Source organism: Macaca fascicularis, chromosome 2 (genome assembly GCF_037993035.2).
Source record: "Macaca fascicularis isolate 582-1 chromosome 2, T2T-MFA8v1.1".
NCBI classification, from domain to species: Eukaryota; Metazoa; Chordata; class Mammalia; order Primates; family Cercopithecidae; genus Macaca; species Macaca fascicularis.
The window spans coordinates 148,332,236-148,357,930 of NC_088376.1; the positions used below are offsets into that span (position 1 = coordinate 148,332,236).

The following is a 25,695-nucleotide window of genomic DNA, read 5'->3' on the forward strand; positions in this document are numbered from 1 at the left end:
ATTTCATTCAGGAAGGTAGTGGTCTTTCATTCTGATTAAGGCTTTATTAGAAAGAGGGAGAGGAGGCCGGGCATGGTGGCTCACACCTGTAATCCCAGCACTTTGGGAGGCCGAAGCGGGCGGATCACGAGGTCAGGAGATCGAGACCATCCTGGCCAACATGGTGAAACTCCATCTCTACTAAAAATACAAAAAATTAGCCGAGCTGGTGGTGGGCACCTGTAGTCCCAGCTACCAGGAGGCTGAGGCAGGAGAATGGCATGAACCCGGGAGGCAGAGCTTGCAGTGAGCCAAGATTGCACCACTGTATTCCAGCCTGGGCGACAGAGCGAGACTCTGTCTCAAAAAAAAAAAAAGAGGGATTGGAATTGAAGAAGGAAAAAACAGAATGGCATCATTAAGGGATAAGAGTAAATTTTAAACTTGGCTTTGTTTGTTTCATGTTTCTTTTTATGGGTAGAAAGCCTTGGGATTAAACCTATCTGAGCTTTGTAGTCAAAGATATGATACAGGAGAAACTTCCCCATTCTGTCTACCCTTTATTCAGATCATTGAGTCTCAAATTTGGTGTGTATCAGGATTATTATCTGAAGACTAAAAAATTCAGACTCTTAGGTCCCATTCCCAAGATTTTGACTCAGTAACTCTGGTATATGGCGTGGAATATGCCTTTTTTTTTTTTTTTTTGAGACGGAGTCTCACTCTGTTTCCCATGCTAGAGTGCAGTGGCGTGATCTGGACTTACTGCAACCTCTGCCTCCAGGGTTCAAGTGATTCTCCTGCTTCAGCCTCCTGAGTAGCTGGTATTACAGGTGCGTACCACCACACCCAGCTAGTTTTGTATTAGTGGAGACGGGGTTTCACCACATTAGCCAGGCTGGCCTTGAACTCGTGACCTCAGGTGATCAGCCTGCCTCGGCCTCCCAAAGTGCTGGGGTTACAGGCGTGAGCCACCATGCTTGGTCGGGAATATGCATTTTATTTTATTTTATTTATTTTATTTTATTTTTTTCTGAGACGGAGTTCTGCTCTGTCGCCCAGGCTGGAGTGCAGTGGCGTGATCTTGGCTCACTGCAGACTCCACTTTCCAGGTTCACGACATTCTCCTGCCTCAGCCTCCCGAGTGGCTGGGACTACAGGCGCCCGCCACCATGCCCGGCTAATTTTTTTTGGTATTTTTAGTAGAGACGGAGTTTCACCATGTTAGCCAGGATGGTCTCGATCTCCTGACCTCGTGATCCACCCACCTCGGCCTCCCAAAGTGCTGGGATTACAGGCGTGAGCCACCGCGCCCGGCCGGGAATATGCATTTTAATAAGCTTTCCAGGGATTCCACTACAGTGGTTTGCAGGCAATAGCTTGAGAGACACTGGCTAGTTTAGTATTTGGGTGGAAAACATTTCCATGGGTTATTCTTGTTAGGCACTTGTTTGTTTGAATTTAGTTTTTTAGAGATGGTGATTTCACTCTGTCACCCAGGCTGGAGTGCAGTGGCACTGTCATAGCTTCACTATATAGCTTCAACCTCCTGGGCTCAAGTTATTCTTCTGCCTTAGCCTCTGAAGTAGCTGGGACTACAGGTGGGCGTCTCCTCACCTAACTAGTGTGTGTGTGTATGTGTGGAGATGGGGTCTCCCTTTGTTGCCTGGGCTAGTCTTGAACTCCTGGCTCAAGTGATCCTCCTGCCTCGGCCTCCTAAATTGCTGGGATTACCACGTGAGCCACCTTGCCTGGCCAGAAATGGCACATTTTGAATTCTTCAAATGAAAACTCAATAGTTGAAAATAATTCTATTTGTTTTGGAAGCCACTATTTCTGAAGATAGTTTATTTCACTACAGCATCAATCCTAGTATAATTTTTAAGGAACACATCAGTTTTCCTCTCAGGATTATTATTCCTGGATTTAAGTTTTAATTTTTCCTTTACTGTTTGCCATATTCTTAAATTTTTCTATTTTCAGAAACCAGGAAGCAACCACTTTCCAAAAAGACAAAGAAATCTCATATTGCTAATGAAGTTGAAGAAAATGACAGCATCTTTGTGAAGCTTCTTAAGATATCAGGAATTATTCTTAAAACGGGAGAGAATCAGAATCAACTAGGTAATATTTTAATCTAATTTTATTCTGTGGTTTTAATGAAATAACTCAGGACTGAATCATGGGTTTTCTAAATAGAGAGGCAATGAAGATTAGAAATGAGAGGGCCATCCATCTTGAGACAAAGTTGAAATTGCTTTTTAGAAAATGATACAGTGAGGCCAGGCACGGTGGCTCACGCTTATAATCCCAGCACTTTGGGATGCTCAAGGCAGGCGGATTGCCTGAGCTCAGGAGACCAGCCTGGGCAAAACGGTGGAACACCGTCTCTACTAAAATACAAAAAATTAGCCGGGCGTGGCAGCGTGTGCCTGTAGTCCCAGCTGCTCGGGCGCCTGAGTCAGGAGAATTACTTGAACCTGGGAGGCAGAGGTTGCAGTGAGCCAAGATCGCACCACTGCACTCCAGCCTGGGCGACAAGAGTGAGACTCCATTTCCAAAAAAAAAGGAAAAAGAAAATGGTACAGTCTTTGGTCCTCATTACTGTGTGTTAAGTAAAGCATTTCTCATTCTTTTATTAGAAAAAATATTATGTATTATTTCTTTTGTGTTATGAAAAAATAAATATTCAGAAAGCAGCTATATCAGTGTCAGAATAATTTCAGAAGAAAATGTATAAAGCCATGTAAGATTCTGTTTTTGGGGAACAGATTATTCCATCTTGCTAAGGTTATGGCAGGTCTTTTTTAGAACACTTAGTGGCTATCTGCTATCAAAGCTAAGTCTGTTTGTTTGTTTGTTTGTTTGTTTTTGAGATGGAGTCTCCTCGTTCTGTCGCCCAGGCTGGAGTGCAGTGGCGTGATCTCGGCTCACTGAAAGCTCTGCCTCCCGGGTTCATGCCATTCTCCTGCCTCAGCCTCCCGAGTAGCTGGGACTATAGGCGCCCACCACGACGCCCAGCTAATTTTTTGTATTTTTAGTAGAGACAGTGTTTCACCATGGTGGCCAGACTGGTCTCAAACTCCTGACCTCAAGCAATCCGCCCGCCTCAGCCTCCCAAAGTGCTGGGATTACAGGCGTGAGTCACCGTGCCCAGCCAAAGCTAAGTCTATTATGTGGGTTTAGATATAACCCCATGACTGTGGGCTGGGCGAGGTGGTTCACGCATGTAATCCCAGCACTTGGGAGGCCGAGGAGGGCAGATCATGAGGTCAGGAAATCGAGACCATCCTGGCTAACACAGTGAAACCCTGTCTCCACCAAAATTACGAAACAAAACAAAACAAAACAAAAAAACGTGCCTGTAGTCCTAGCTACTTGGGAGGCTGAGGCAGGAGAATTGCCTGAACCTGGGAGGTGGAGGTTCCAGTGAGCCGAGATCACCCCACTGCGCTCCAGCCTAGGTGACAGAGCAAAACTCCATCTCAAAAAAAAAAAAAGAAGATTTGGCTCTGAAATTAGGTTGAAAATGTTTTTATTGGTTTCATCAGGCAAGAAAGCAAGAAACTTGGGTTTTTAGAGAAGGAAAACTATGGTAGGAAACTGGTGACCAGCTCTTCTTTTTTCTCCATAGCTGTGGACCAAATAGCTTTCCAAAAGAAGCTCTTTCAGACCCTGAGGAGACACCCTTCCTATCCCAAAGTATGTATTTTTCCCCTGGTATTTTTGCTTGTGCCAGCGTAACTCTAGAATTTGGAATTTAAGGACACTGGTATAAAGTTGAGTGGGCTAAAATGATTTTTAACAGCAAATATTAAACTAAATACTTTATTCTTTTTATTTTTTAAATCTCCTTAAGATAATAGAAGAATTTGTTAGTGGCCTGGAGTCTTACATTGAGGATGAAGACAGTTTCAGGAACTGCCTTTTGCCTTGTGAGCGTCTGCAGGATGAGGAAGCCAGGTGTGGAGAGGAGGCATGGAATCTTGCTGAAATTCAGTCTGTTCTGCTAATCGCAGGGGGCTGGGCAGGGAGAGCACAATTGTTTGAAATTTCATTTTTGGGCCGGGCGCGGTGGCTCAAGCCTGTAATCCCAGCACTTTGGGAGGCCGAGACGGGCGGATCACAAGGTCAGGAGATCGAGACCATCCTGGCTAACACGGTGAAACCCCGTCTCTACTAAGAAATACAAAAAACTAGCCGGGCGAGGTGGCGGGCGCCTGTAGTCCCAGCTACTTGGGAGGCTGAGGCCGGAGAATGGCGTGAACCTGGGAGGCGGAGCTTGCAGTGAGCTGAGATCCGGCCACTGCACTCCAGCCTGGGCTACAGAGTGAGACTCCGTCTCAAAAAAAAAAAAAAAAAAAAAAAAAAAAAAAAAAAAAAAAAGAAATTTCATTTTTGGTGTAGGCTGTCTTCCTCAGAATTTAAACTAAGTTTAAAATTCCTAAGCTTGTGGTTATGAGCCTAACAATCAGTGTTTTCTAGAATGTGTTTCACCTGTGTTGACAGAATTTCAAATCTCTACCGCTCCCTTGCAAAGAGCCATCTGCTTATTTCTGTGTTTCTTGTCTAACAGGGTAGTTCCTCTTTAAAGATTATGTATTTAACCAATTTTATTGAGAAAAAATGATAAAAGCGTTAAAACAAGGAAAGCAAAGTGGAAAACATTTCTTTTTTTTTTACAGTATGGGTGCATCTTATTCTAAGAGTCTTATCAAACTGCTTCTGGGGATTGACATACTACAGGTAAGACTGTCACTTTTTCTGTGAACATTTGATGGATGAAGTTTGTGATGTATGCTCAAGTCTAAATAGCAGGAACACAGGATAGAGTAGGGTTAATTGGAGAATTTGGGTTTGTAACAGCTTTAGCACAGCCCTGTTGCTGTGATGGGTTTGGTAAGGTAATATCTGTGTGTGTGTTTTTGTTTTTGTTTTTTTTTTGAGACGGAGTCTTGCTCTGTCACCCAGGCTGGAGTGCAGTGGCCGGATCTCAGCTCACTGCAAGCTCCGCCTCCCGGGTTCACGCCATTCTCCTGCCTCAGCCTCCCGAGTAGCTGGGACTACAGGCGCCCGCCACCTCGCCCGGCTAGTTTTTTGTATTTTTTAGTAGAGACGGTGTTTCACCGTGTTAGCCAGGATGGTCTCGATCTCCTGACCTCGTGATCCGCCCGTCTCGGCCTCCCAAAGTGCTGGGATTATATCTGTGTTTTAAAACTGTGCTTATTAGCCTAATACATCTGGCGGTCCTATTCTCTCTGTATCTGATTCCTTTTCTTAAAGCTACATCCTGTGTATCTGAGTACCTGGTAATCTTTTTTTTTTTTTTTTTGAGATGGAGTCTCACTCTGTTGTCCAGGCTGGAGTGCAGTGGCACGATCTTGGCTCACTTCAAGCTCCACCTCCTGGGTTCACGCCATTCTTCTGCCTCAGCCTCTCGAGTTGCTGGGACTACAGGCGCCCAAAAAAATACTAAGTTTTTGTATTTTTAGTAGAGATGGAGTTTCGATCTCCTAACTTCATGATCCGCCCTCCTTAACCTCCCAAAGTGCTGGGATTATAGGCATGAGGCACCGCGCCCAGCCAGTATCTTGTAATCTTTATCATATTCGTATCTCCATCATCTCCATTTAGCTTTTTAGATGCTCATGTATCTTAATTTTGTCCTTTTCCTCCTCCTCTTCTCCTTTAATATATTAAAGACAATACATTGATATAATTTAAATATTTCAAGTTATACAAATGCATATGGAACAGAACACTTCCCTCCACCCCGTTCTCCATTTTTCCTCTTCTCCCCTACTGTTAATCTTTTCACACTCTTAAACTCTTCCTTTTCACTGGAAATCTTGAAGGTAATTAGTTATTTTCAGTCTAAGAGCTCCCTTGTTCCTCTGCAGAGCTCCTGTTGCAACCTATTTGATAATCTTTTAAAGTCTGCATTTCGTGGATTAACTGTCATTGTTTTTAATAATATTTTGATTATCTGATTATTTTAACTTTGTCTTGATAATCATTTTCAGTTTTTCACAAGATAAATTAAATCTTTGTATTCCAATAGCATATTCTAAAAATGAAGACATATTCATGTGGATATCTTTGTAATAAGATATCAACTTTAACGAAGTGTTTATTCCAGGAGCTCTGGTTGGAAAGAGAATTATGCATTTCTTTTGTGTGTGTGTGTTTGTGTGTGTCAGAGTCTTCTCTGTCACCCAGGCTGGAGTGGAGTGGTGCAATCTTGTCTCACTGTAACCTCTGCCTCCCGCAGGTTCAAGCGATTCTCGTGCCTCAGCCTCCCAAGTAGCTGGGATTATACATTTCTATTATGTATTTTGAGATGATCTCCTAACTCCCTATGTCTTCTTTTTTAGCCTGCCATTATCAAAACCTTGTTTGAGAAGTTGCCAGAATATTTTTTTGAAAAGTAAGTGGAGTTATGGAATGTTCGAAGTACCCCGGTGTTACTTAAGTTTCTCTCTGAAAAGGTTACTCTGAAAACTCTTGGTTTCTCTGAAAGTCATATTTATCATGATGCTTCTTAAGTGACTACTAAAATTTTACTGGAGTGTCTTTGAAGTTTCATCTATTAATATGATTTTGTAAAAATAGATAGGATTATGATAAAAGTAACTATTGGCCTGGTGCGGTGGCTCACACCGGTAATCCCAACAGTTTGGGAAGCCGAGGCAGGAGGATTGCTTGAGTCCAGGAATTCAAGACCAGCCTGGGCAATGTAGTGAGACCTTGTCTGTATTTAGAAACAGAATTTTTTTTTTTTTTTTAAGTGTCTGTTGCTTATGCTCAGGGATAGTCCCTAGTAGAAGGATACACAATATACTGGTAACAGTAGTTGTTTCCAAAGAGGGTAGCCAGTTGGTTGGAATCAGGTATTCTCTGAATACTTTTCTTTACCTTTTTAATTTTGTAGCGTATGTTGAGACAGGGTCTCACTCTGTCACCCAGGCTGGAGTGCCGTAGTATGATCACGGCTCACTGAGGCCTCCACCTCCCAGGCTTCAGTGATCCTCCCACCTCAGCCCCATGAGTGCCTGGGACTACAGGTGCGCGCCACCCGGTCTGGCTAATTCTCATGTTTTTTTGGTAGAGGTGGGGTTTCGCCATGTTGTCCAGGCTGGTCTCAAAACTTCTAGGCTCAAGTGATCAACCTGCCTGAGCCTCTCCAACTACTGGAATGTGGCCCTACCTGTTTTTTTTAATTACTATGTTAAAAAAGAAATGAACAGCCTAATAGAAAAGTAGACAAAGCTTGTGAACAGACAGTTTACAAAGAAGAAATGCAAGAACATCGAATATTTAAAAAGTTCAATTTTGTTAGCAAAGTCACAAATTTAAAACACTATATCAAAATAATAAATAGGCCGGGCGCGGTGGCTCAAGCCTGTAATCCCAGCACTTTGGGAGGCCGAGACGGGTGGATCACAAGGTCAGGAGATCGAGACCCTCCTGGCTAACCCAGTGAAACCCCGTCTCTACTAAAAAATACAAAAAACTAGCCAGGCGAGGTGGCGGGCGCCTGTAGTCCCAGCTACTCGGGAGGCTGAGGCAGGAGAATGGCGTGAACCCGGGAGGCGGAGCTTGCAGTGAGCTGAGATCCGGCCACTGCACTCCAGCCTGGGTGACAGAGCGAGACCCCGTCTCAAAAAAAAAAAAAAAAAAATAGTAAATAATAACTATTAAGCAGTAAAATAAAGGCATTTTTTCCTACTCTCAAAGGGTCTCCTTGTTGAGTGTAGTGAATAGGCATGCTCGTGCATTGCTAGTGAGCATATAAATTAGTTCAGGCATTGAGTCTGAAGAGCAATAGATTGTATGTGTCAAAAACCTTAGATTTTGCATACCCTTTAGTCCTAATGTCATGTCTCCTAATTTATCCTAGGATAATAACTGTGAATGAAAATGAAATAATATTGGCCGGGCGTGGTGGCTCACGCCTGTAATCCCAGCACTTTGGGAGGCTGCGGCGGGCAGATCACAAGGTCGGGAGTTCGAGACCAGCCTGGCCAATATGGCGAAACCCCGTCTCTACTAAAAATACAAAAAAAAATTAGTTGGGAGTGGTGGCGGATGCCTGTAGTCCCAGCTACTCGGGAGGCTGAGGCAGGAGAATCGCTTGAACCCGGGAGGCGGAGGTTGTAGTAAGCCGAGATCGGGCCACTGCACTCCAGCTTGGGGGACAGAGCGAGACTCATCTCAAAAAAAAAAAAAAAAAAAAAAAAGAAAATGAAATATATTAGTTTAGTGCTTGCTTTGGCAGTACATGTACTGAAATTGAACAATACAGAGATTAGTATGGCCCCTTTGCAAGGGTGATACCCAAATTTGTGAAGTGTTCCATATATTGAAAAAGATTACTCTTTTTTTTTTTTTTTTTTGAGACGGAGTCTCGCTTTGTCGCCCAGGCTGGAGTGCAGTGGCCGGATCTCAGCTCACTGCAAGCTCCGCCTCCCGGGTTTACGCCATTCTCCTGCCTCAGCCTCCCGAGTAGCTGGGACTACAGGCGCCCACCACCTCGCCCGGCTAGTTTTTTGTATTTTTTAGTAGAGACGGGGTTTCACCATATTAGCCAGGATGGTCTCGATCTCCTGACCTCGTGATCCGCCCGTCTCGGCCTCCCAAAGTGCTGGGATTACAGGCTTGAGCCACCGCGCCCGGCCAAGATTACTCTTTAAAATAAATGTGAATAATTGAGATGTTCAAAAAATAGGAATATTATGTGTACATTAATTACTGTACAAAGAACTAGTTAATATCATATGTTAATTGAAAAAAACAAAACCAGGTTACACGTAGCATTTATATTAGGTTGGTGCAAAAGTAATTGCAGTTTTTGCAATAAATAGTGCAGTCCAGTATTTTGTTTAAAAAAGAAGATACACACATATACATATGCGTGTTAATAGTGTACATTTCTGGAATGACAGGATTATAGTCATTTTTATGTTCTCCTTTTTAATTTTTTCAGAGTCCTGATACAGTAATAAGTTTAAAGGTTTATTTATTTTGAGACAGAGTCTCACTCTGTCGCCAGGCTGGAGTACGGTGGCGCGATCTTGCTCACTACAACCTCTGCCTCCTGGTTTCAAGTGATTCTTCTGCCTCAGCCCCCCGAGTAGCTGGGATTACAGGTGTGCACCACCATACCCAGCTAATTTTTGATATTTTTAGTAGACACGGGTTTTCACCATGTTGGCCAGGCTGTCCTTGAACTCCTGACCTCAAGTGATCTGCCTGCCTCAGCCCCACAAAGTGCTGGGATTACAGGAGTAAGCCACTGCACCCACTGAAGGTTTTTCTAATTTGTTTCAGCTAAATGTCTCATGCTGGATGCCTTACATCCTGGCTTATCTTTTTCAGTTAAGACTGGCTGCAATAACAAGGACCATGCTGTCAAGGATGTGGAAGTGGTCCAAAACTTTAGATACAGGAGGCTTGAAGGAAGGCGGAAACTATCATTTTTGGAAAAATGATAATTGAGCCAACATTTCTTTATTTACAAATGGTTTTTAGTACTTTTATGAATATAATCTAATTTGACTTTCTGTGTTCCCTTAGCAATATATGCTTGTCTTTTTTTTTTTTCTGAGACAGAATCTTGGCTCTGTCACCCAGGCTGGAGTGCAGTGGCACGATCTCAGCTCACTGCAACCTCCGCCTCCTGGGTTCAAGCGATTCTCCTGCCTCAGCCTCCCGAGTAGCTGGGATTACAGGTACCCACCATCATGCCCAGCTGATTTTTGTATTTTTTTTTTTTTTTTTTTTTTGAGACAGAGTCTTGCTCTGCCGCCCAGGCTGGAGTGCAGTGACTGGATCTCAGCTCACTGCAAGCTCCGCTTCCCGGGTTCACACCATTCTCCTGCCTCAGCCTCCCGAGTAGCTGGGACTACAGGCGCCCGCCACCTCGCCCGGCTAGTTTTTCGTATTTTTCAGTAGAGACGGGGTTTCACTGTGTTAGCCAGGATGGTCTTGATCTCCTGACCTCGCGATCCGCCTGTCTCGGCCTCCCAAAGTGCTGGGATTACAGGCTTGAGCCACCGCGCCCGGCCTGGTTTTTGTATTTTTAGTAGAGACGGGGTTTCACCATATTGGCCAGGCTGGTCTTGAACTCCTGGCCTCATGTGATCTGCCCACCTTGGCCTCCCAAAGTGTTGAGATTACAGGCATGAGCCACCGCACCCAACTTATGCTTGCCTTTTTTTTTTTTTTTTTTTTTTTTTTTGAGACGGAGTCTCGCTCTGTCGCCCAGGCTGAAGTGCAGTGGCCAGATCTCAGCTCACTGCAAGCTCTGCCTCCCGGGTTCACGCCATTCTCCTGCCTCAGCCTCCCGAGTAGCTGGGACTACAGGCGCCCGCCACCTCACCCGGCTAGTTTTTTTTTTTGTATTTTTAGTAGAGACGGGGTTTCACCGTGTTAGCCAGGATGGTCTCGATCTCCTGACCTCGTGATCCACCCGTCTCGGCCTCCCAAAGTGCTGGGATTACAGGCTTGAGCCACCGCGCCCGGCCATGCTTGCCTTTTTAAGCACTTACTGCGTTGATGTTATTAGTGTCTTACCTTTTAAAAATATTTGTCATATTTGGTTTTTAAGATTTATTAACGTTATCTTTTTAAAAATTATTATTAAGAGATGCTGTCTAGCCCTGTCATCCCTTTTCTCTAAATCCTCCCTGGATGTAGCCACTGTTCATATTTAGCATACTTTCTAGACATTTTTCTCAACATACGTAAGCATATATCTCCTGCATATTGGGTATCACTTGTGTGTCTAGTGCAGTGCCAAATTCATAGTAGGTATTCAGTAAATGTTAATGGAATGGCTAAAATATTTTGTGCAGTATTAATGCTTGCTGTTATTTTGGCCAGGAAGGCTAAGTTCCCTGTCTTCTCTTCCTAATATTTTAGCAAGAACAGTGATGAAATCAACGTACCTCGACTCATTGTCAGTCAACTAAAGTGGCTTGACAGAGTTGTGGATGGCAAGGTAGGCTTACGGACTTTATCTCTTGAATTTAAAGAGTATGTTTCTCGTATCTTTTGGAAGTTGTATTTTTTTTTTCTCTTTCTAAACAGAAAATTCATACTTTTCCATCCATCCATCCATCCATTAGCTTTTTCTAATTTTCATCATTTGAGAATCATAGATATTTCACCTTTTAATTTCATCAGAAAAGTTTAAATACGAAGAGTAGGTATCATTTATTAAATAAATTAAATATTTGGGAAGATTCTTTTTCAAAGTACAGAGATAAATAACTATGTTTATCTCTCAAATAATTTCAGCTCTGCATTTCACAAGTAGGTAGTGTTTCTTTATTCTGGGTAATGTGCTGCAGTTCTAATATTGTCCTCTACTGCAGGACCTCACCGCCAAGATCATGCAGCTGATCAGTATTGCTCCAGAGAATCTGCAGCATGACATCATCACCAGCCTACCTGAGATCCTAGGGGATTCCCAGCACACTGATGTGGGGAAAGAACTCAGGTGGATAAGCACTCTGTCACCATCTAAGTGAGGCTCGACTGTGGGGGCTTTATCATTGCAGTATTCAAAAAGCAGTAGTAATGTGGTCTCTTATATCTAAAAAGAAGATGATACCCACCTTCATGAGTAGGGTATGGGATTTGACTTAAAAAAAAAAAAGGTATATATTTGAATAGGTCCACGTACTTTCTTCTTTTTTTAAGACAGAGTCTTGCTTTGTCACCTAGGCTGGAGTGCAGTGGTGTGATCTCAGCTCATTGCAACCTCCACCTCCTGGGTTCACGCTATTCTCCTGCCTCAGCCTCCTGAGTAGCTGGGACTACAGGCGCCTGCCACCACGCCTGGCTAATTTTTTTGTATTTTTAGTAGAGACGAGGTTTCACCATGTTAGCCTGGATAGTCTCAATATCCTAACCTTGTGATCCACCTGCCTCAGCCTCCCAAAGTGCTGGGATTACAAGTGTGAGCCACTGTGCCCGGCCCCACATACTTTCTTTTAAATGGTATACCTGTTATGAGCGTGAAGTCTGGCTTAGGATTAGGTATCTAAATTTGGCCAATGGAGAAGTTGACCATGATCCCTTAGTTTCATTAACATGTTCTTCAGAGCGTCCTTAACCCTGACTGCACATTAAAATCATTTGTGGAGCCTATTAAACATCTACCTTCTTTGGGTCCCTAGGTGATTCATTCTAATGCACAACCTTGCATCAGACCCCTTGCAGAGACCCATTGCTTGCTGTCATTCATTTGAAAAATAGTAATTGGTAGGGCAGTATTGAAGAAGGGGTGAACAATATCCCTAGGTAATAAAGTTTCCATCATAATGCAACTTTTTATTGTACTAGAAGAGTTTTTTAAAAATTCAGTTTGTGATACTTCCTTTTGTGTAGTTGTGTGCACAGCTACCTCCAAAACATCCAATGATTTCTTGCCTTTGTCCTTTTGGGCAGGATGCTCCCTATGGGCAAAGCACTATGCCACCCACTTTACCTGCCTGATGCCAGCTCATCTCCTTTTGTATAGTCTTCTTTTAGCATCTATCACTGTGACTCATGCCTTTAATCCCAGCATGTTGGGCCGCTGAGGTGGGTGGGTCGCTTGAGCCCAGGAGTTCAAGACCAGCTTGGGCAAAAAGCTGTCTCTCCAAAAAATACAAAAATTAGCTGGGTGTGGTGGTACGACCTATAATTCTAGCTACTCAGGAGGCTGAGATGGGAGGATCAATTGAGAATGGAAGGTCGAAGCTACAGTGAACTGTGATCACGCCACTGTACTCAAGCCTGGGCATCAGAGTAAGACCCTATCTCAAAAAAAAAAAAAAAAAAAAATCTATTACTGTCCTCACTACGTTGTGCTCCTGTAGCACCATGCACACATGTCTCTCATCCTTATCACATTTCATTGTAAATGTTTTGTGTTTTCTTTTTCCTTTTTGCGGGGAAGGATATGTACCAAACTAAATAGTGGTGTTCTCTGGGTAGTGGGGATTGTGATGGAAGGCTTGTTTCTACTTTTATTATTTGAATTTTTATAATGAGCATGTATTATTTTTTGCAGTCAAAACAATTTTTAAAGAAACATACTATAAATGGTAATTTAATGGCAACTAAGTATGTCCTTTCTTTCCATACTGTAATGAATGATTTTCTCAAGTCATTGTCTGCCCAGCTCTGTTCAAACCATTACACAACTTTTTTGTTTTTCTACCATTCACAGTGACCTACTGATAGAGAATACTTCACTCACTGTCCCAATTTTGGATGTCCTTTCCAGCCTCCGACTTGATCCAAACTTCCTGTTGAAGGTAGGAAAGACTCAGCTTTCCAGAAACTGAGCCAGCTTTCCAACCTCCCAGAACAAGTATTACTCAGTCATTGCCTTGGGAGTAATGAATATATCATTTTGAAACCATAGTGAATCACATTTGATATTTTTTTTTCCCCACCTCAATGAGTTTCAGATGCTATTCTGTGATAGAATCACAGGTCTGTTGTTTTTTTTGTTTTTGATTTTGTTTTGTTTGTTTTTGAGACGGAGTCTTGCTCTGTCGCCCAGGCTGGAGTGCAGCGGCACGATCTCTGCCCACTGCAACCTCTGCCTCCCAGTTTCAAGCAGTTCCCTGACTTGGCCTCCCGAGTAGCTGGGATTACAGGCGCCTGCCACCACGCCTGGCTAATTTTTGTAATTTTAGTAGAGACTGGGTTTCACCATATTGTCCAGGCTGGTCTTGAACTCTGGACCTTGTTTTCCACCCACCTCGGCCTCCCAAAGTGCTGGGATTACAGGCTTGAGCCACTGTGCCGGCCCACAGGTCTGTTTTTAAGCAGTAAGTTTTTTTTTTTTTTTTTTTGAGACGGAGTCTTGCTGTGTCACCCAGGCTGGAGTGCAATGGCCAGATCTCGGCTCACTGCAAGCTCCACCTCCCGGGTTCACACCATTCTCCTGCCTCAGCCTCCCGAGTAGCTGGGACTACAGGCGCCCGCCACCTCGCCCGGCTAGTTTTTTTTTGTATTTTTTTATTAGAGACGGGGTTTCACCGTGTTAGCCAGGATGGTCTCGATCTCCTGACCTCGTGATCCGCCCGTCTCGGCCTCCCAAAGTGCTGGGATTACAGGCTTGAGCCACCGCGCCCGGCCTTAAGCAGTAAGTTTTGAGTGGAAATCTGTATTGTCTGAATCATACCTGCTTCCCATAGGAATAATACTTTTTATGCCGTACTGTAGCCAGTTGAGAATTTAGGCTCTGAATGTAAGATAATAGCTCTGTTTCACATTTATTGCCCATCTGTTTTTGACGAAGCTGTGGTATTAACAACTAAAAGATTCTAATTTGGGGAAAAATCTAAAATTTTTTCCCCCTTAATTATAAGTGGGAAAATGGAGTAAGAGAAGTGATTTTTTTCTAATGTTACCTAACAGTTCAGTACAAAGTTGAGGTAGTGACATTAAAACTTACTAAGTTTTTGTGCTTTTAATTTTTAGGTTCGCCAGTTGGTGATGGATAAGTTGTCATCTATTAGATTGGAAGATTTACCTGTGATAATAAAGTTCATTCTTCATTCCATAACAGCCATGGATGCACTTGAGGTATGCTCTTATATCCCGTCACACCTAGATAAAGCAACTTAAGTTAATACGTGCCAATTGCTCTTCTCTGTCCCCAGACTGAGAATACTGACTAATCCGCATAGCATTCAGAGGAGAGAATGGAGCTATTCAACAGATTCATTATTCTGTATAAGCTGCTATAAGTTACATTTACTCTTTCTGTGTAGTACCTCACAGAATTCTGAAATTTTGGGTATGACGCTCTATGACATTGCATTAACTATTCTCACAACTCTATTTTTCAAAATGTCCAACATTTAAAATTTTTTCTTCCTCAGTCTTTCAGGAGATTGTCATGGTTGAGAGACTGGACTGTGCCTACCCATTATGAATAAGCAGAAAACCATAGTTAATATTTATTTTCTGCAGGTAATTTCTGAGCTTCGGGAGAAGTTGGATCTGCAACATTGTGTTTTGCCATCACGGTTACAGGCTTCCCAAGTAAAGTTGAAAAGTAAAGGACGAGCAAGGTAAATAACTCATCCTCACATAGGATGTCACAATTTTCTGACATCCCACAGTCAGAGTTAGAGCTTAATACTTAAAACTACAGGCTGGGCGCAGTGGTTCACGCCTGTAATCCCAGCACTTTGGGAGGCCAAGACAGGCGGATCACGAGGTCAGGAGATCGAGACCATCCTGGCTAACACGGTGAAACCCCGAATCTACTAAAAAATACAAAAAACTAGCCGGGTGACGTGGCGGGCGCCTGTAGTCCCAGCTACTCAGGAGGCTGAGGCAGGAGAATGGCGTAAACCCGGGAGGCGGAGCTTGCAGTGAGCTGAGATCTGGCCACTGCGCTCCAGCCTGGGCGACAGAGCAAGACTCCGTCTCAAAACAAAAACAAACAAAAAAAAACTTACAACTACAAATAATGGTACTATTATGACATTTACACCTAGTATTGTATAGTGTTTCAAATTACATATATGTATGTGATTATGTATGCGTTTATATGTTTTCTTAGCGATTCAGATCAATTCCAGACAGACTACAGTGCAAGTTTATTAGCCATCTTATACGTGAGGTTGTCATTTGCTTCAGTGTACATGGCTACTAAGCAGGAACTCAGATCTTGTAAGTTCTTTTCTGGTAGGTAGAACAGTAATTTGTTTCCTCTCTGCTACTTGTAGTTCCTCAGGAAATCAAGAAAGCAGCGATCAGAGCTGTATTATTCTCCTCTTTGATGTAATAAAGTCAGCTATTAGATATGAGAAAACCATTTCAGAAGCCTGGATTAAGGTGAGATCTTTGGAACTTTGATTATCAAGGAGGAAATAAGTGGCAATTAGTGACAGATGTATAACTGAGGTAGCTTGAAATAAAAATCTCAAAAGTCATTCAAGTGGAAATGATGGCTCATGGTTGCCAAATGGACACATTGACTCTTGGATGACATTACAGGGCTTGCTGAGTAAGGTGAAACATGTTTCACTGATGTATCCTAATATTTTTGTGACTCTCCTGTTTTTTCAGGCAATTGAAAACACTGCCTCAGTGTCTGAACACAAGGTAATGTTCATGTACTATGCATTTTCAGTATTGCAGACTTAAAAGTAATGACATTGGCTAGCTTGCCTTTCTGCTTTCTTTCTTTCCCCTCCCTCTAGTCACTCTTTTTTTCTCTTCTCTAGTTGTTCTAATAAACATTAGCTGTCTGGGGAAGATAATCTGAGGGGGCGACTGGCCAGATAGCCTGCCCCTACTCACTCTGGCTATAAAATAAGCCTACAGTATCCATAAGGGGAAATACTAACAGTGTAACCAAGCATATCAAGATGCAGTCAAAGAAGCCAAGTCCCCACCGATGAGATGAAGAAAATAACCACCTGAGTCTCAGGTCCCTGTATCTGCCTAATTGCCCTTCCTTCCACCCAGCACCACTGTCAAGATAATGGCATTCCATGTTTTATTTTACTTTGCCCATGTAGACCTGACTGGAGTAAATCAGTCTGTCCACTGTCAAGGCAGTGGTACTGGATCTTATGTCTCTAATCTAGAAGTACCTTCCATCAGAAAGCCAGATGGTTGGCTGGGTGCTGTGGCTCACATCTATAATCCCAGTACTTCGGGAGGCGGATCATCTGAGGTCAGGAGTTTGAGACCAGCCTGGCCAATGTAGCGAAACCCTGTCTCTAAAAGAAAATAAAAAAATAAAAAAATTAGCCTGGCCTGGTGTCACGCACCACTGCACTCCAGCCTGGGCAACAGTGCAAGACTCCATCTCAAAAAAAAAGCCAGATGATTGAGTTCCTTAGGTTTTGATTGGTTGCCTTTAAAGATTTTTCTTTGGTTGGAATCTGTTTTGTGGGATTTTTGTTAGTTGTGTTAGCCAATTTTGGGGTGACTATCTTAAAAACTTTCATGATGCCAAATAAAGCAATGAAAAATTCAGAATTTTTTCTGGTGAAAAATATCAAAGTACTCCAACACACTGTTTTTGGTTTTGGATAAACATAAATTTACCACCGTGGCTGCCTGCATTCCTATTTTTACATATTTGTAATCATTGTATAAATATAATTTCTATTCTTATTTTTTTCTTTACATTTTTTCTCCTGTCATAAATATTTCAAGTGTCTGCTTTGTCTTCATTATTATCTTTAATGACTGTATTCTGGTCTAATAACTCTCAATTTTGGTGTCCTCAGGAGTGGGACAATCAGTTAAGAAAAGCAGTAAAATTTGTTTTGTTTTTTCTTGTTTGTCCTGCTTTCCTTTTTAACTGTTTTTTTTTTTTCCCCTGGAAGCATAGACTCAAGTTGCCCTGAATACACTCCCAATGTTTTCTCTTTTTTGGTCTTGTTTTGTTTTTCAAGAGACTAAGTCTTGCTCTGTCACCCAAGCTGGAGTGCAGTGGTAGCATCATAGCTCCCTGCAGCCTCAAACTCCTGGGTTCAAGTGATCCTCCCACCTCAATCTTCGGAGTAGCTGGGACTACAGGCAAGCACCACCAGGCCTGGCTAATTGTTTTATTTATTTATTTATTATTATTTTTTGAGATGGTGTTTCGCTCTTTTGCCCAGGCTAGAGTGATGTGGCACAATCTCAGCTCACTACAACCTCCGCCCCCTGGGTTTAAGCAGTTCTCCTGCCTCAGCCTCCCTAGTAGCTGGGATTATAGGTGCCCGCCACCACGCCCAGCTAATTTTTGCATTTTTAGTAGAGACGGGATTTCACCATGTTGGCCAGGCTGGTCTCAAACTCCTGACCTCAGGTGATCCGCCCACCTCAACCTCCCAAAGTGCTGGGATTACAGGTGTGACCCATCATGCCAGGCCGATTTTTTTATTTTTTATATAGATGAGGTCTTGCTGTGTTGCCCAGACTGGTCTGAATTTTTTTTTTTTTTTTTTTTTTGAGACGGAGTCTCATTCTGTCACCCAGGCTGGAGTGCAGTGGCATGATCTCGGCTTACTGCAAGCTCTGCCTCCCGGGTTCATGCCATTCTCCTGCCTCAGCCTCCTGAGTAGCTGGGACTACAGGTTCCTGCCACCACGCCTGGCTAATTTTTTTTTTTTTTTTGTATTTTTAGTAGAGACAGAGTTTCACCGTGTTAGCCAGGATGGTCTTGATCTCCTGACCTCGTGATCTGCCTGCCTCAGCCTGCCAAAGTGCTGGGATTACAGGCGTGAGCCACTGCACCCGGCATGGTCTCAACTTTTTAGCTTCAAGTGATCCTCCTGCTTGGGCCTCCCAAAGTGCTGGGATTATAGGCATGAGCCACTGCTCCCAGCCCTCAAATTTTTCTTTTTTAAACTTAGGTAAACAAGCTAATTGTGGAGAAAAACCCACAAGGAAACTACAGATGTAAAAAATACAGTTTTTCTCCACTCTCTGTCCCATTCCTCAGGGATAATCATCCTAAATTTTTTCTCTTCATATACAAGCTGTAATTGCGTGGAAGTACAGGTGTACTCTTATACCTACACATATATATGTTTATATATTGTTTTTACAAAAGCAGAATCTTAACTATGATTATGGGTGGTGGTGGTGGTGTTTAAAGAGACAGGGTCTCACTCTGTCACCAGGCTGGAGTGCAGTGGCATAATCATAACTCACTGTTGCCTCCACCTCCTGGGCTCAAGTGAGCCTCCCTCCTCAGCCTCCCAAAACAGTGGGATTATAGGCATGAACCACCATGCCCAGCCTGATTATCCTTTTGCAGGTTGCTGTTTTTTCCACTTCATATCAGGAATGTCTTTTCTCTGTCAAAAAATATAGTATGGCTCAGCAGTCCCTAACCTTTTTGGCACCAGGGACTGGTTTCATGGAAGAGAGTTTTTCCACATCCATGAAATCATGAAATCATGTCAGGGCATGAACAGTTCATGAACAGTCAGGATGAAACAGTTCCACCTTAGATCATCAGGCACTACTTAGATTCTCATAAGGAATGTGCAGCCTAGATCCTGTGCATGTGCAGTTCACAATAGGGTTCACACTCCCATGAGAATCTAATGCTGCCGCTATTCTGACAGGAGAAGGATCTCAGGTGGTAATGCCCACTTGACCGCCCCTCACCTCCTGCTGTGCAGCTTGGTTCCTAGCAGACCATAGACTCTGTGGTCCAGGGATTGCGGACCCCTGGTCTAGCTTATTCTTTTTGTTTGTTTGTTAATTTTTTTTTTTTTTTTTTTTTTTGAGACGGAGTCTCGCTGTGTCACCCAGGCTGGAGTGCAGTGGCGCGATCTCGGCTCACTGCAAGCTCCGCCTCCCAGGTTCACGCCATTCCCCTGCCTCAGCCTCCGAGTAGCTGGGACTACAGGCGCCCGCCACCACGCCCGGCTAGTTTTTTGTATTTTTAGTAGAGACGGGGGTTTCACCATGTTAGCCAGGATGGTCTCGATCTCCTGACCTCGTGATCCACCCGCCTCGGCCTCCGAAAGTGCTGGGATTACAGGCTTGAGCCACCGCGCCCGGCCTGTTTGTTAATTTTTTAAATAAATTTTTTTTTTTTTTAGATAGAGCTTTGCTCTGTCACTTAGGCTAGAGTACAATGGCATAATCTTGGCTCACTGTAACCTCCACCTCCCAGGTATAAGTGATTCACTTGCCACAGCTTCCCGAGTAGCTGGGATTACAGGCACCTGCCACCATGACTGACGAATTTTTTTGTGAGTATTTTTGGTAGAGATGGGGCTTCACCATGTTGGCCAGGCTAGTCTCAAACTCCTGACCTCAGGTAATCTGCCCACCTCAGCTTCCCAAAGTGCTGGGATTACAGGCATGAGCCACCACACCCTGCATGGCTTATTCTTTTTGATGACTGTGTAATATTCCAAAAATTAAAATAACTCTATCATAATTTATTGAACCTTTCCCGTATTGATGGGCATTTATAGTCTTTCCAACTTTTACAAAGTAATTTTCTTTTTTTTTTTTTGAGACAAAGTCTTGCTCTGTTACCCAGGCTCCAGTGCAGTGGCTCGATCTTGGCTCACTGCAACCTCTGGTACCCGGGTTCAAGCAATTCTCCTGCCTCAGCTTCCCAACTAGCTGGGATTACAGGTGCATGCCACCTTGCCCGGCTAAGTTTTGTATTTTTAGTGGAGACGGAGTTTCAGCATCTTGGCCAGGCTGGTCTTGAACTCCTGACCTCATGATCCACCTGTCTCGGCCTCCCAAATTGCTGGGATTACGGGCGTGAGCCACCTCGCCTGGCCTAGTAATTTTCCTAATAATAGTGAAAATACATACTGTAGTTGGCAACAAATACACACTGGAGTTGGCAAGTGATTGAATCTTTCTTTTAATAAATGTCAAAATGTTCAGAGTTACATCTGTAATAATATCACTTTCATGTATATTGCTCTGTATTCTTTGTTTTTGTTTTTGTTTTTTTTTTTTTTTTGAGACGGAGTCTCACTCTGTCACCCAGGCTGGAGTGCAGTGGCGCCATCTTGGCTCACTGCAAGCTCCGCCTCCCGGGTTCACGCCATTCTCCTGCCTCAGCCTCCCCAGCAGCTGGGACTACAGGCGCACGCCGCCACACCCGGCTAATTTTTTGTGTTTTTAGTAGAGACGGGGTTTCACCGTATTAGCCAGGATGGTCTCGATCTCCTGACCTTGTGATCCGCCCGCCTTGGCCTCCCAAAGTGCTGGGATTATAGGCATAAGCCACCATGCCCGGCCTGCTCTGTATTCTTGTATTTTTTTGTTGTTGTTTCCTTTTTGTGGAGAACGGGGTCTTGCTATATTACCCAGGCAGGTCTCCAACTCCTGGGCTCAAGCTATCCTCCCGCCTCTGCCTCCCTGAGAGCTGGGATTACAGGCGTGAGCCACTGTGCCCGGCTGCTCTGTATTCTTGAGAGGTACTAGTGGTTAATAGTTGTGGCACTTTATTTCTCTGAAAAATATTTCTGGGTTTTGTGAAAAGTGTAGATACTCCCAGGGGAGTGTGTGGAACAAATGAGCATTATCCATTCTGTGTTTTAACAGGGAAAAGCTGCTGTTTAATTGTAGCGAATGTACTGATTTGTTAACTGTTTTTCTGTTATTGCATATTTATTGACAATAGGTGTTTGACCTGGTGATGCTTTTCATCATCTATAGCACCAATACTCAGACAAAGAAGTACATTGAAAGGGTGCTAAGAAATAAGATTCGATCAGGCTGCATTCAAGAACAGCTGCTCCAGAGTACATTCTCTGTTCATTACTTAGTAAGTGTCAGAGACTATTGATCTTTAAAATGGAAAGCTTTATAGCTCCCATGTAAAATTTTATCTTATTTCAGTCCATTGTTCAAACCCATTGAGATTTTTGAATTTTATTTTTGCATTAATTATTTTAATTGTCTATCTCAATGCAGTTTGCAACTTTGACAAACTGACCGTCCGTATCCTATTTAAGTAGCTTACAAAAACCTTGAGGGGTAAAGGACCAGCCTGTAGAAACTAGTAGAAACGTAAATATGAACCTATTTGAACTATCACTCTTTGGCCATTCAAAACTGGAATTTAGGTGATAATTCCTCTGGAAATGTAAATTATTCAAAGTGGAATTTTATAAGCTGGGAATAGTGTTTTGCCAGCTGAACATTCAGGGTATTAACAGTATAGAACTTAGAAAACTGGATGGGCCAGTCGTTTGGGGTTTGGGTTAGGAGCTAATGAGAATACCTCATTGGGTCTTAAATTTTACATTTAGATATAGATTTAGCAGTTGTATTATTTTATCTTGCAGTTCTTTCTGTGTTTATTTCTGCCAGTTGTATATGTTTTGGGCTATAATTTTCTAGACACAGAAACTATATGTAATTTTTCATTGTATTTTCCCCAATAAAGCATTATACCCAGCTGAGTATAAGATTTTTAAAACTTACGGTATCAATAAAGAAGCTATGTTTATTAACTGGTTAGTCTGGGTCTATTAATGTCTATGTATATTGCATTATTGGTAGGGTATGATCACTTCTCTTCTTGATCTTCTTTTAAAAAAGATCAGTTTAGTTAGCATTGAACCTTATAGACCAACTTCAAATTATAAGCAAGGTTATAAGCAAGGTGATTGCATGGGGAAACTGGAATTTAGAAGAGCTGGCCTCCAATCCCAAATTGAGCAGATAGGAACGTACTATTAGGCTTATAATTTAACTTCTTTGAGCTTAAAGGTCAATTCTTATCCAAACGTGGAATCCCATTGATGCTGAGAGTAATCTCGGAATGGTGAAGGATTATTTTTGTGTAAAGCAAAGATTAAGATTTCTCAAGTTAAAATGAGAGTTAGAGAGGAGAAGTCTGACATTCCAAAAGGATAAGCAACTCTTAGCTTGTGTACTAACTGCTTCTTATAGCTCTTTTTCTCTTTCTACTCTTCCCCACTCAAGGTTCTTAAGGATATGTGTTCATCCATTCTGTCGCTGGCTCAGAGTTTGCTTCACTCTCTAGACCAGAGTATAATTTCATTTGGCAGTCTCCTATACAAATATGCATTTAAGTTTTTTGACACGTATTGCCAGCAGGTATGTTGAAGCATTTATTTTGGCAAGGAGGGAACAGGGGAAGGAAAAATAATCTGATGTTTATTTTTTGTTGATTGGAACTTACTGAAGGGGAAGGAACTCTGAACTGGGACTGAGGAAAGCTCAATTCTAGTCCCAGCCTTGATGAAATGAAGAGACTTGACTGGTGGATCTAACTCTGTGTTCTGAGCTCTAAAATTCTGTCTGAAATTAAGATCCAGATCTATTTCAAAACATGAGACACTTGTTTTGTTTTGTTTTAAGACGGAGTTTTGCTCTTCATGTCCAGGCTGGAGTGCAGTGGTGTGATCTCGGCTCACTGCAACTTTCGCCTCCCAGGTTCAAGCGATTCTCCTGTCTCAGCCTCCTGAATAGCTGTGATTAAAGGCACACACCACCACAGCTGGCTAATTTTTTGTATTTTTGGTAGAGACAGGGTTTCACCATGTTGGCCAGGCTGGTCTCGAACTCCTGACCTCAGGTGATCTGCCTGCCTCGGCCTCTCAAAGTGCTGGGATTACTGGCATGAGCCATCGGGCCCAGCCAAGACACATTTTAACAGCATATATCCAGAGAGGAGGGACTGTATTTGTGGAAAATGTTTATGAAAGCAAGTAAAGAACAGTGTCTTATTTTGTGTTTTTACATATATTCTTCCTATTATTGACAATGTTAAAACACATTTGAATGGAAATTTTAAAATGAAGATTTGTAAGAAGATTTTAAACATTTAAAGTAGAGCAGTAGTTGCAGCTAACATGAGGTAGCTGCTACAGTTGAGAATATAATTCTGTTATGACTATTACACAGTGACAGTATAAAGGGAGAATGGCATCTAAGACATTTTTGAACCCTCTTAATGTCTTAGAGACCCTATCATGATCCATGTTTGCTTGGAAACATGCAAGTCTAGCCTGTACTATATAAAGAAAACCTTTAAAGCTTTTAGTTCCTTTTTTTTTTTTTTTGAGACGGAGTCTCACTCTTGTCACCCAGGCTGGAGTGCAGTGGCCGGATCTCAGCTCACTGCAAGCTCCGCCTCCCGGGTTCACGCCATTCTCCTGCCTCAGCCTTCCAAGTAGCTGGGACTACAGGCACCCGCCACTTCGCCTGGCTAGTTTTTTGTATTTTTTAGTAGAGACGGGGTTTCACTGTGTTAGCCAGGATGGTCTTGATCTCCTGACCTCGTGATCCACCCGTCTCGGCCTCCCAAAGTGCTGGGATTACAGGCTTGAGCCACTGCGCCCGGCCGCTTTTAGTTCCTTGAGTGCCATCATTTTGAGAAATTTCAACTGATCTTGTACAACCTCAACTTGCAAAGGGTAAAATTTAACCCATGTGGGAACAAGAAAGAGGAAAACTATGCCAAGGAGCAAAATCAGGAGGGCTTAGGTAGTGCTCACCGATAAAATACGGGAAATAGGTCAAGACGGGATGCTAAAGTTACACTGGCATATTCCTAAATCTCCTGAAGCCAACATTAATGAAAACTAGATAATAGATGATGGGATTGGGTTGATTGTGATTTTAATGAAGTAGAGATTGGAGAGGCCTTGGGGGTGAATCCCTTTAGAATGGCCATTCCATATTTTGTTTTACATTGTCCTGTTGACTCTCCTCTGTACAGGAGGTGGTTGGTGCCTTAGTGACCCATATCTGCAGTGGGAATGAAGCTGAAGTTGATACTGCGTTAGATGTCCTCCTAGAGTTGGTAGTGTTAAACCCGTCTGCTATGATGATGAATGCTGTCTTTGTAAAGGTATCTTATTGGCTTCTTTTACTTTAGATATTGAATACTGTAATTGGTGGGAGGAGGTGGGAAGGAGGTGAGATGATGGGCAAGTAATATAAATAAAAAGTGACTATTTTATCTATGTGTTGATTCATTCAGCAAACACTTCTTTATGCCTAACCTACAGGCTAAGCTTTATTCTGGGTGCTGTGGGTGTAAAGTAAGTCCTTGCCTTTGATGTTAAAGGCTAAGACACCTAAGCAAGTCACTATAAATACAACATGGTGAATTCTCTGGTAAAGTTCTATAGCTAAAACAGAGCAAGAATAATTAAATTTAGCCTGGGAAGCTGGAGAATTCTTCAAAGAGACAATTTGAGTGATTGCTGAAGGATGGGAATGACTGACAAGAGAAAGTATGGGAAGTGTGTTCTAGGCAGAGAAGAGTTTGAGCAGAAACAAACTGGTGCCCAAGTCAGTGGTATGACTGAGGAATGAGAAGCAAACAAGCATGACTGGAGAATAGGATATATATGGAGAAGAGTGATGGGAGGCGAGGCTGGCAAGACATAGGACAGGCCCATTTGCAAAGAGTCTCAAATAACATGCTAAAGAGTTTCAACTTTATTTTCTAGACAATAGGGAGCTATTACCAGTTTTTACACAGAGTTGACTTAATCTGCTCAGCATTCAGAGATAACTCAGTAGGCTATATGGTGGGTGGATTAGAGACTGCTGAAAGGGTCTAAGGGAGTGAGAGTAAGGGCCAGATTTTACTCACGGGAATGTAGAAGAAATGATGGCTTAAAAGACAGTTTGGTGTTAGAATTAACATGACTTGGTGACTGTTAAGAATATGTTGCAGGTGTGGTGGCTCATGCCTGTAATCCCAGCACTTTGGGAGGCCAAGATGGGCGGTTCACGAGGTCAGGAGATTGAGACCATCCTGGCTAACACGGTGAAACCCCGTCTCTACTAAAAACACAAAAATTAGCTGGGCGTGGTGATGGGCACCTGTAGTCCCAGCTACTCTGGAGGCTGAGGCAGGAGAATGACTTGAACCTGGGAGACGGAGCTTGCAGTGAGCCGAGATCGTGCCACTGCACTCCAGCCTGGGCGACAGAGCAAGACTCTGTCTCAAAAAAAAAGAAGAAGAGAGAGAATATGTGGCAATGAGAAACAGGAAAACTAGGTCCTAGTTTTTCGTGTTAGGAAACCAGGTGGATGGTTGTGCTATTTCCGGAGACCAGGAGGGGAGTGTGTCTTCTGTAGGAAGTATGATGAGTTCACTATGGGATAGCCACATGTAGATGGTTAGTGGATAGTTGGAAATTCTGGTTTGGAACCCTGTGGGGCACCCTTTGGTGGAAGATTTAGTTTGGGTATTCAAAACCATATAAATGT

The 25,695-nt window shown here is 42.9% G+C and overlaps 1 protein-coding gene and 1 non-coding gene across 51 annotated transcripts in view; both read left to right on the forward strand.

Moving 5' to 3' along the window:
• Positions 1-25,695, forward strand: part of FANCD2 (FA complementation group D2) — a 77,700-nt gene that overhangs the window by 4,794 nt on the left and 47,211 nt on the right. For 13 of the 50 annotated variants that reach the window (XM_065538961.2, XM_065538964.2, XM_065538966.2 and 10 more), the window contains exons 3-17: positions 1,963-2,103; positions 3,614-3,681; positions 3,839-3,942; positions 4,665-4,725; positions 6,354-6,406; positions 10,903-10,981; positions 11,358-11,509; positions 13,202-13,289; positions 14,467-14,571; positions 14,962-15,062; positions 15,726-15,834; positions 16,069-16,104; positions 21,116-21,259; positions 22,426-22,560; positions 24,188-24,319. In XM_065538961.2, coding sequence (XP_065395033.1) covers positions 1,963-2,103; positions 3,614-3,681; positions 3,839-3,942; positions 4,665-4,725; positions 6,354-6,406; positions 10,903-10,981; positions 11,358-11,509; positions 13,202-13,289; positions 14,467-14,571; positions 14,962-15,062; positions 15,726-15,834; positions 16,069-16,104; positions 21,116-21,259; positions 22,426-22,560; positions 24,188-24,319 — 1,508 coding nt within the window. Of the gene's footprint in view, positions 1-690; positions 813-1,962; positions 2,104-3,613; positions 3,682-3,838; positions 3,943-4,664; positions 4,726-6,353; positions 6,407-10,902; positions 10,982-11,357; positions 11,510-13,201; positions 13,290-14,466; positions 14,572-14,961; positions 15,063-15,725; positions 15,835-16,068; positions 16,105-21,115; positions 21,260-22,425; positions 22,561-24,187; positions 24,320-25,695 lie in introns of those variants that run through there. The other 37 variants (XR_012431460.1, XM_045385761.3, XM_045385760.3 and 34 more) reach the window with 20 other exon arrangements.
• Positions 8,242-8,344, forward strand: LOC123572001 (U6 spliceosomal RNA). The gene has a single exon (XR_006696355.2). It is a non-coding gene; the product is annotated as a U6 spliceosomal RNA (small nuclear RNA).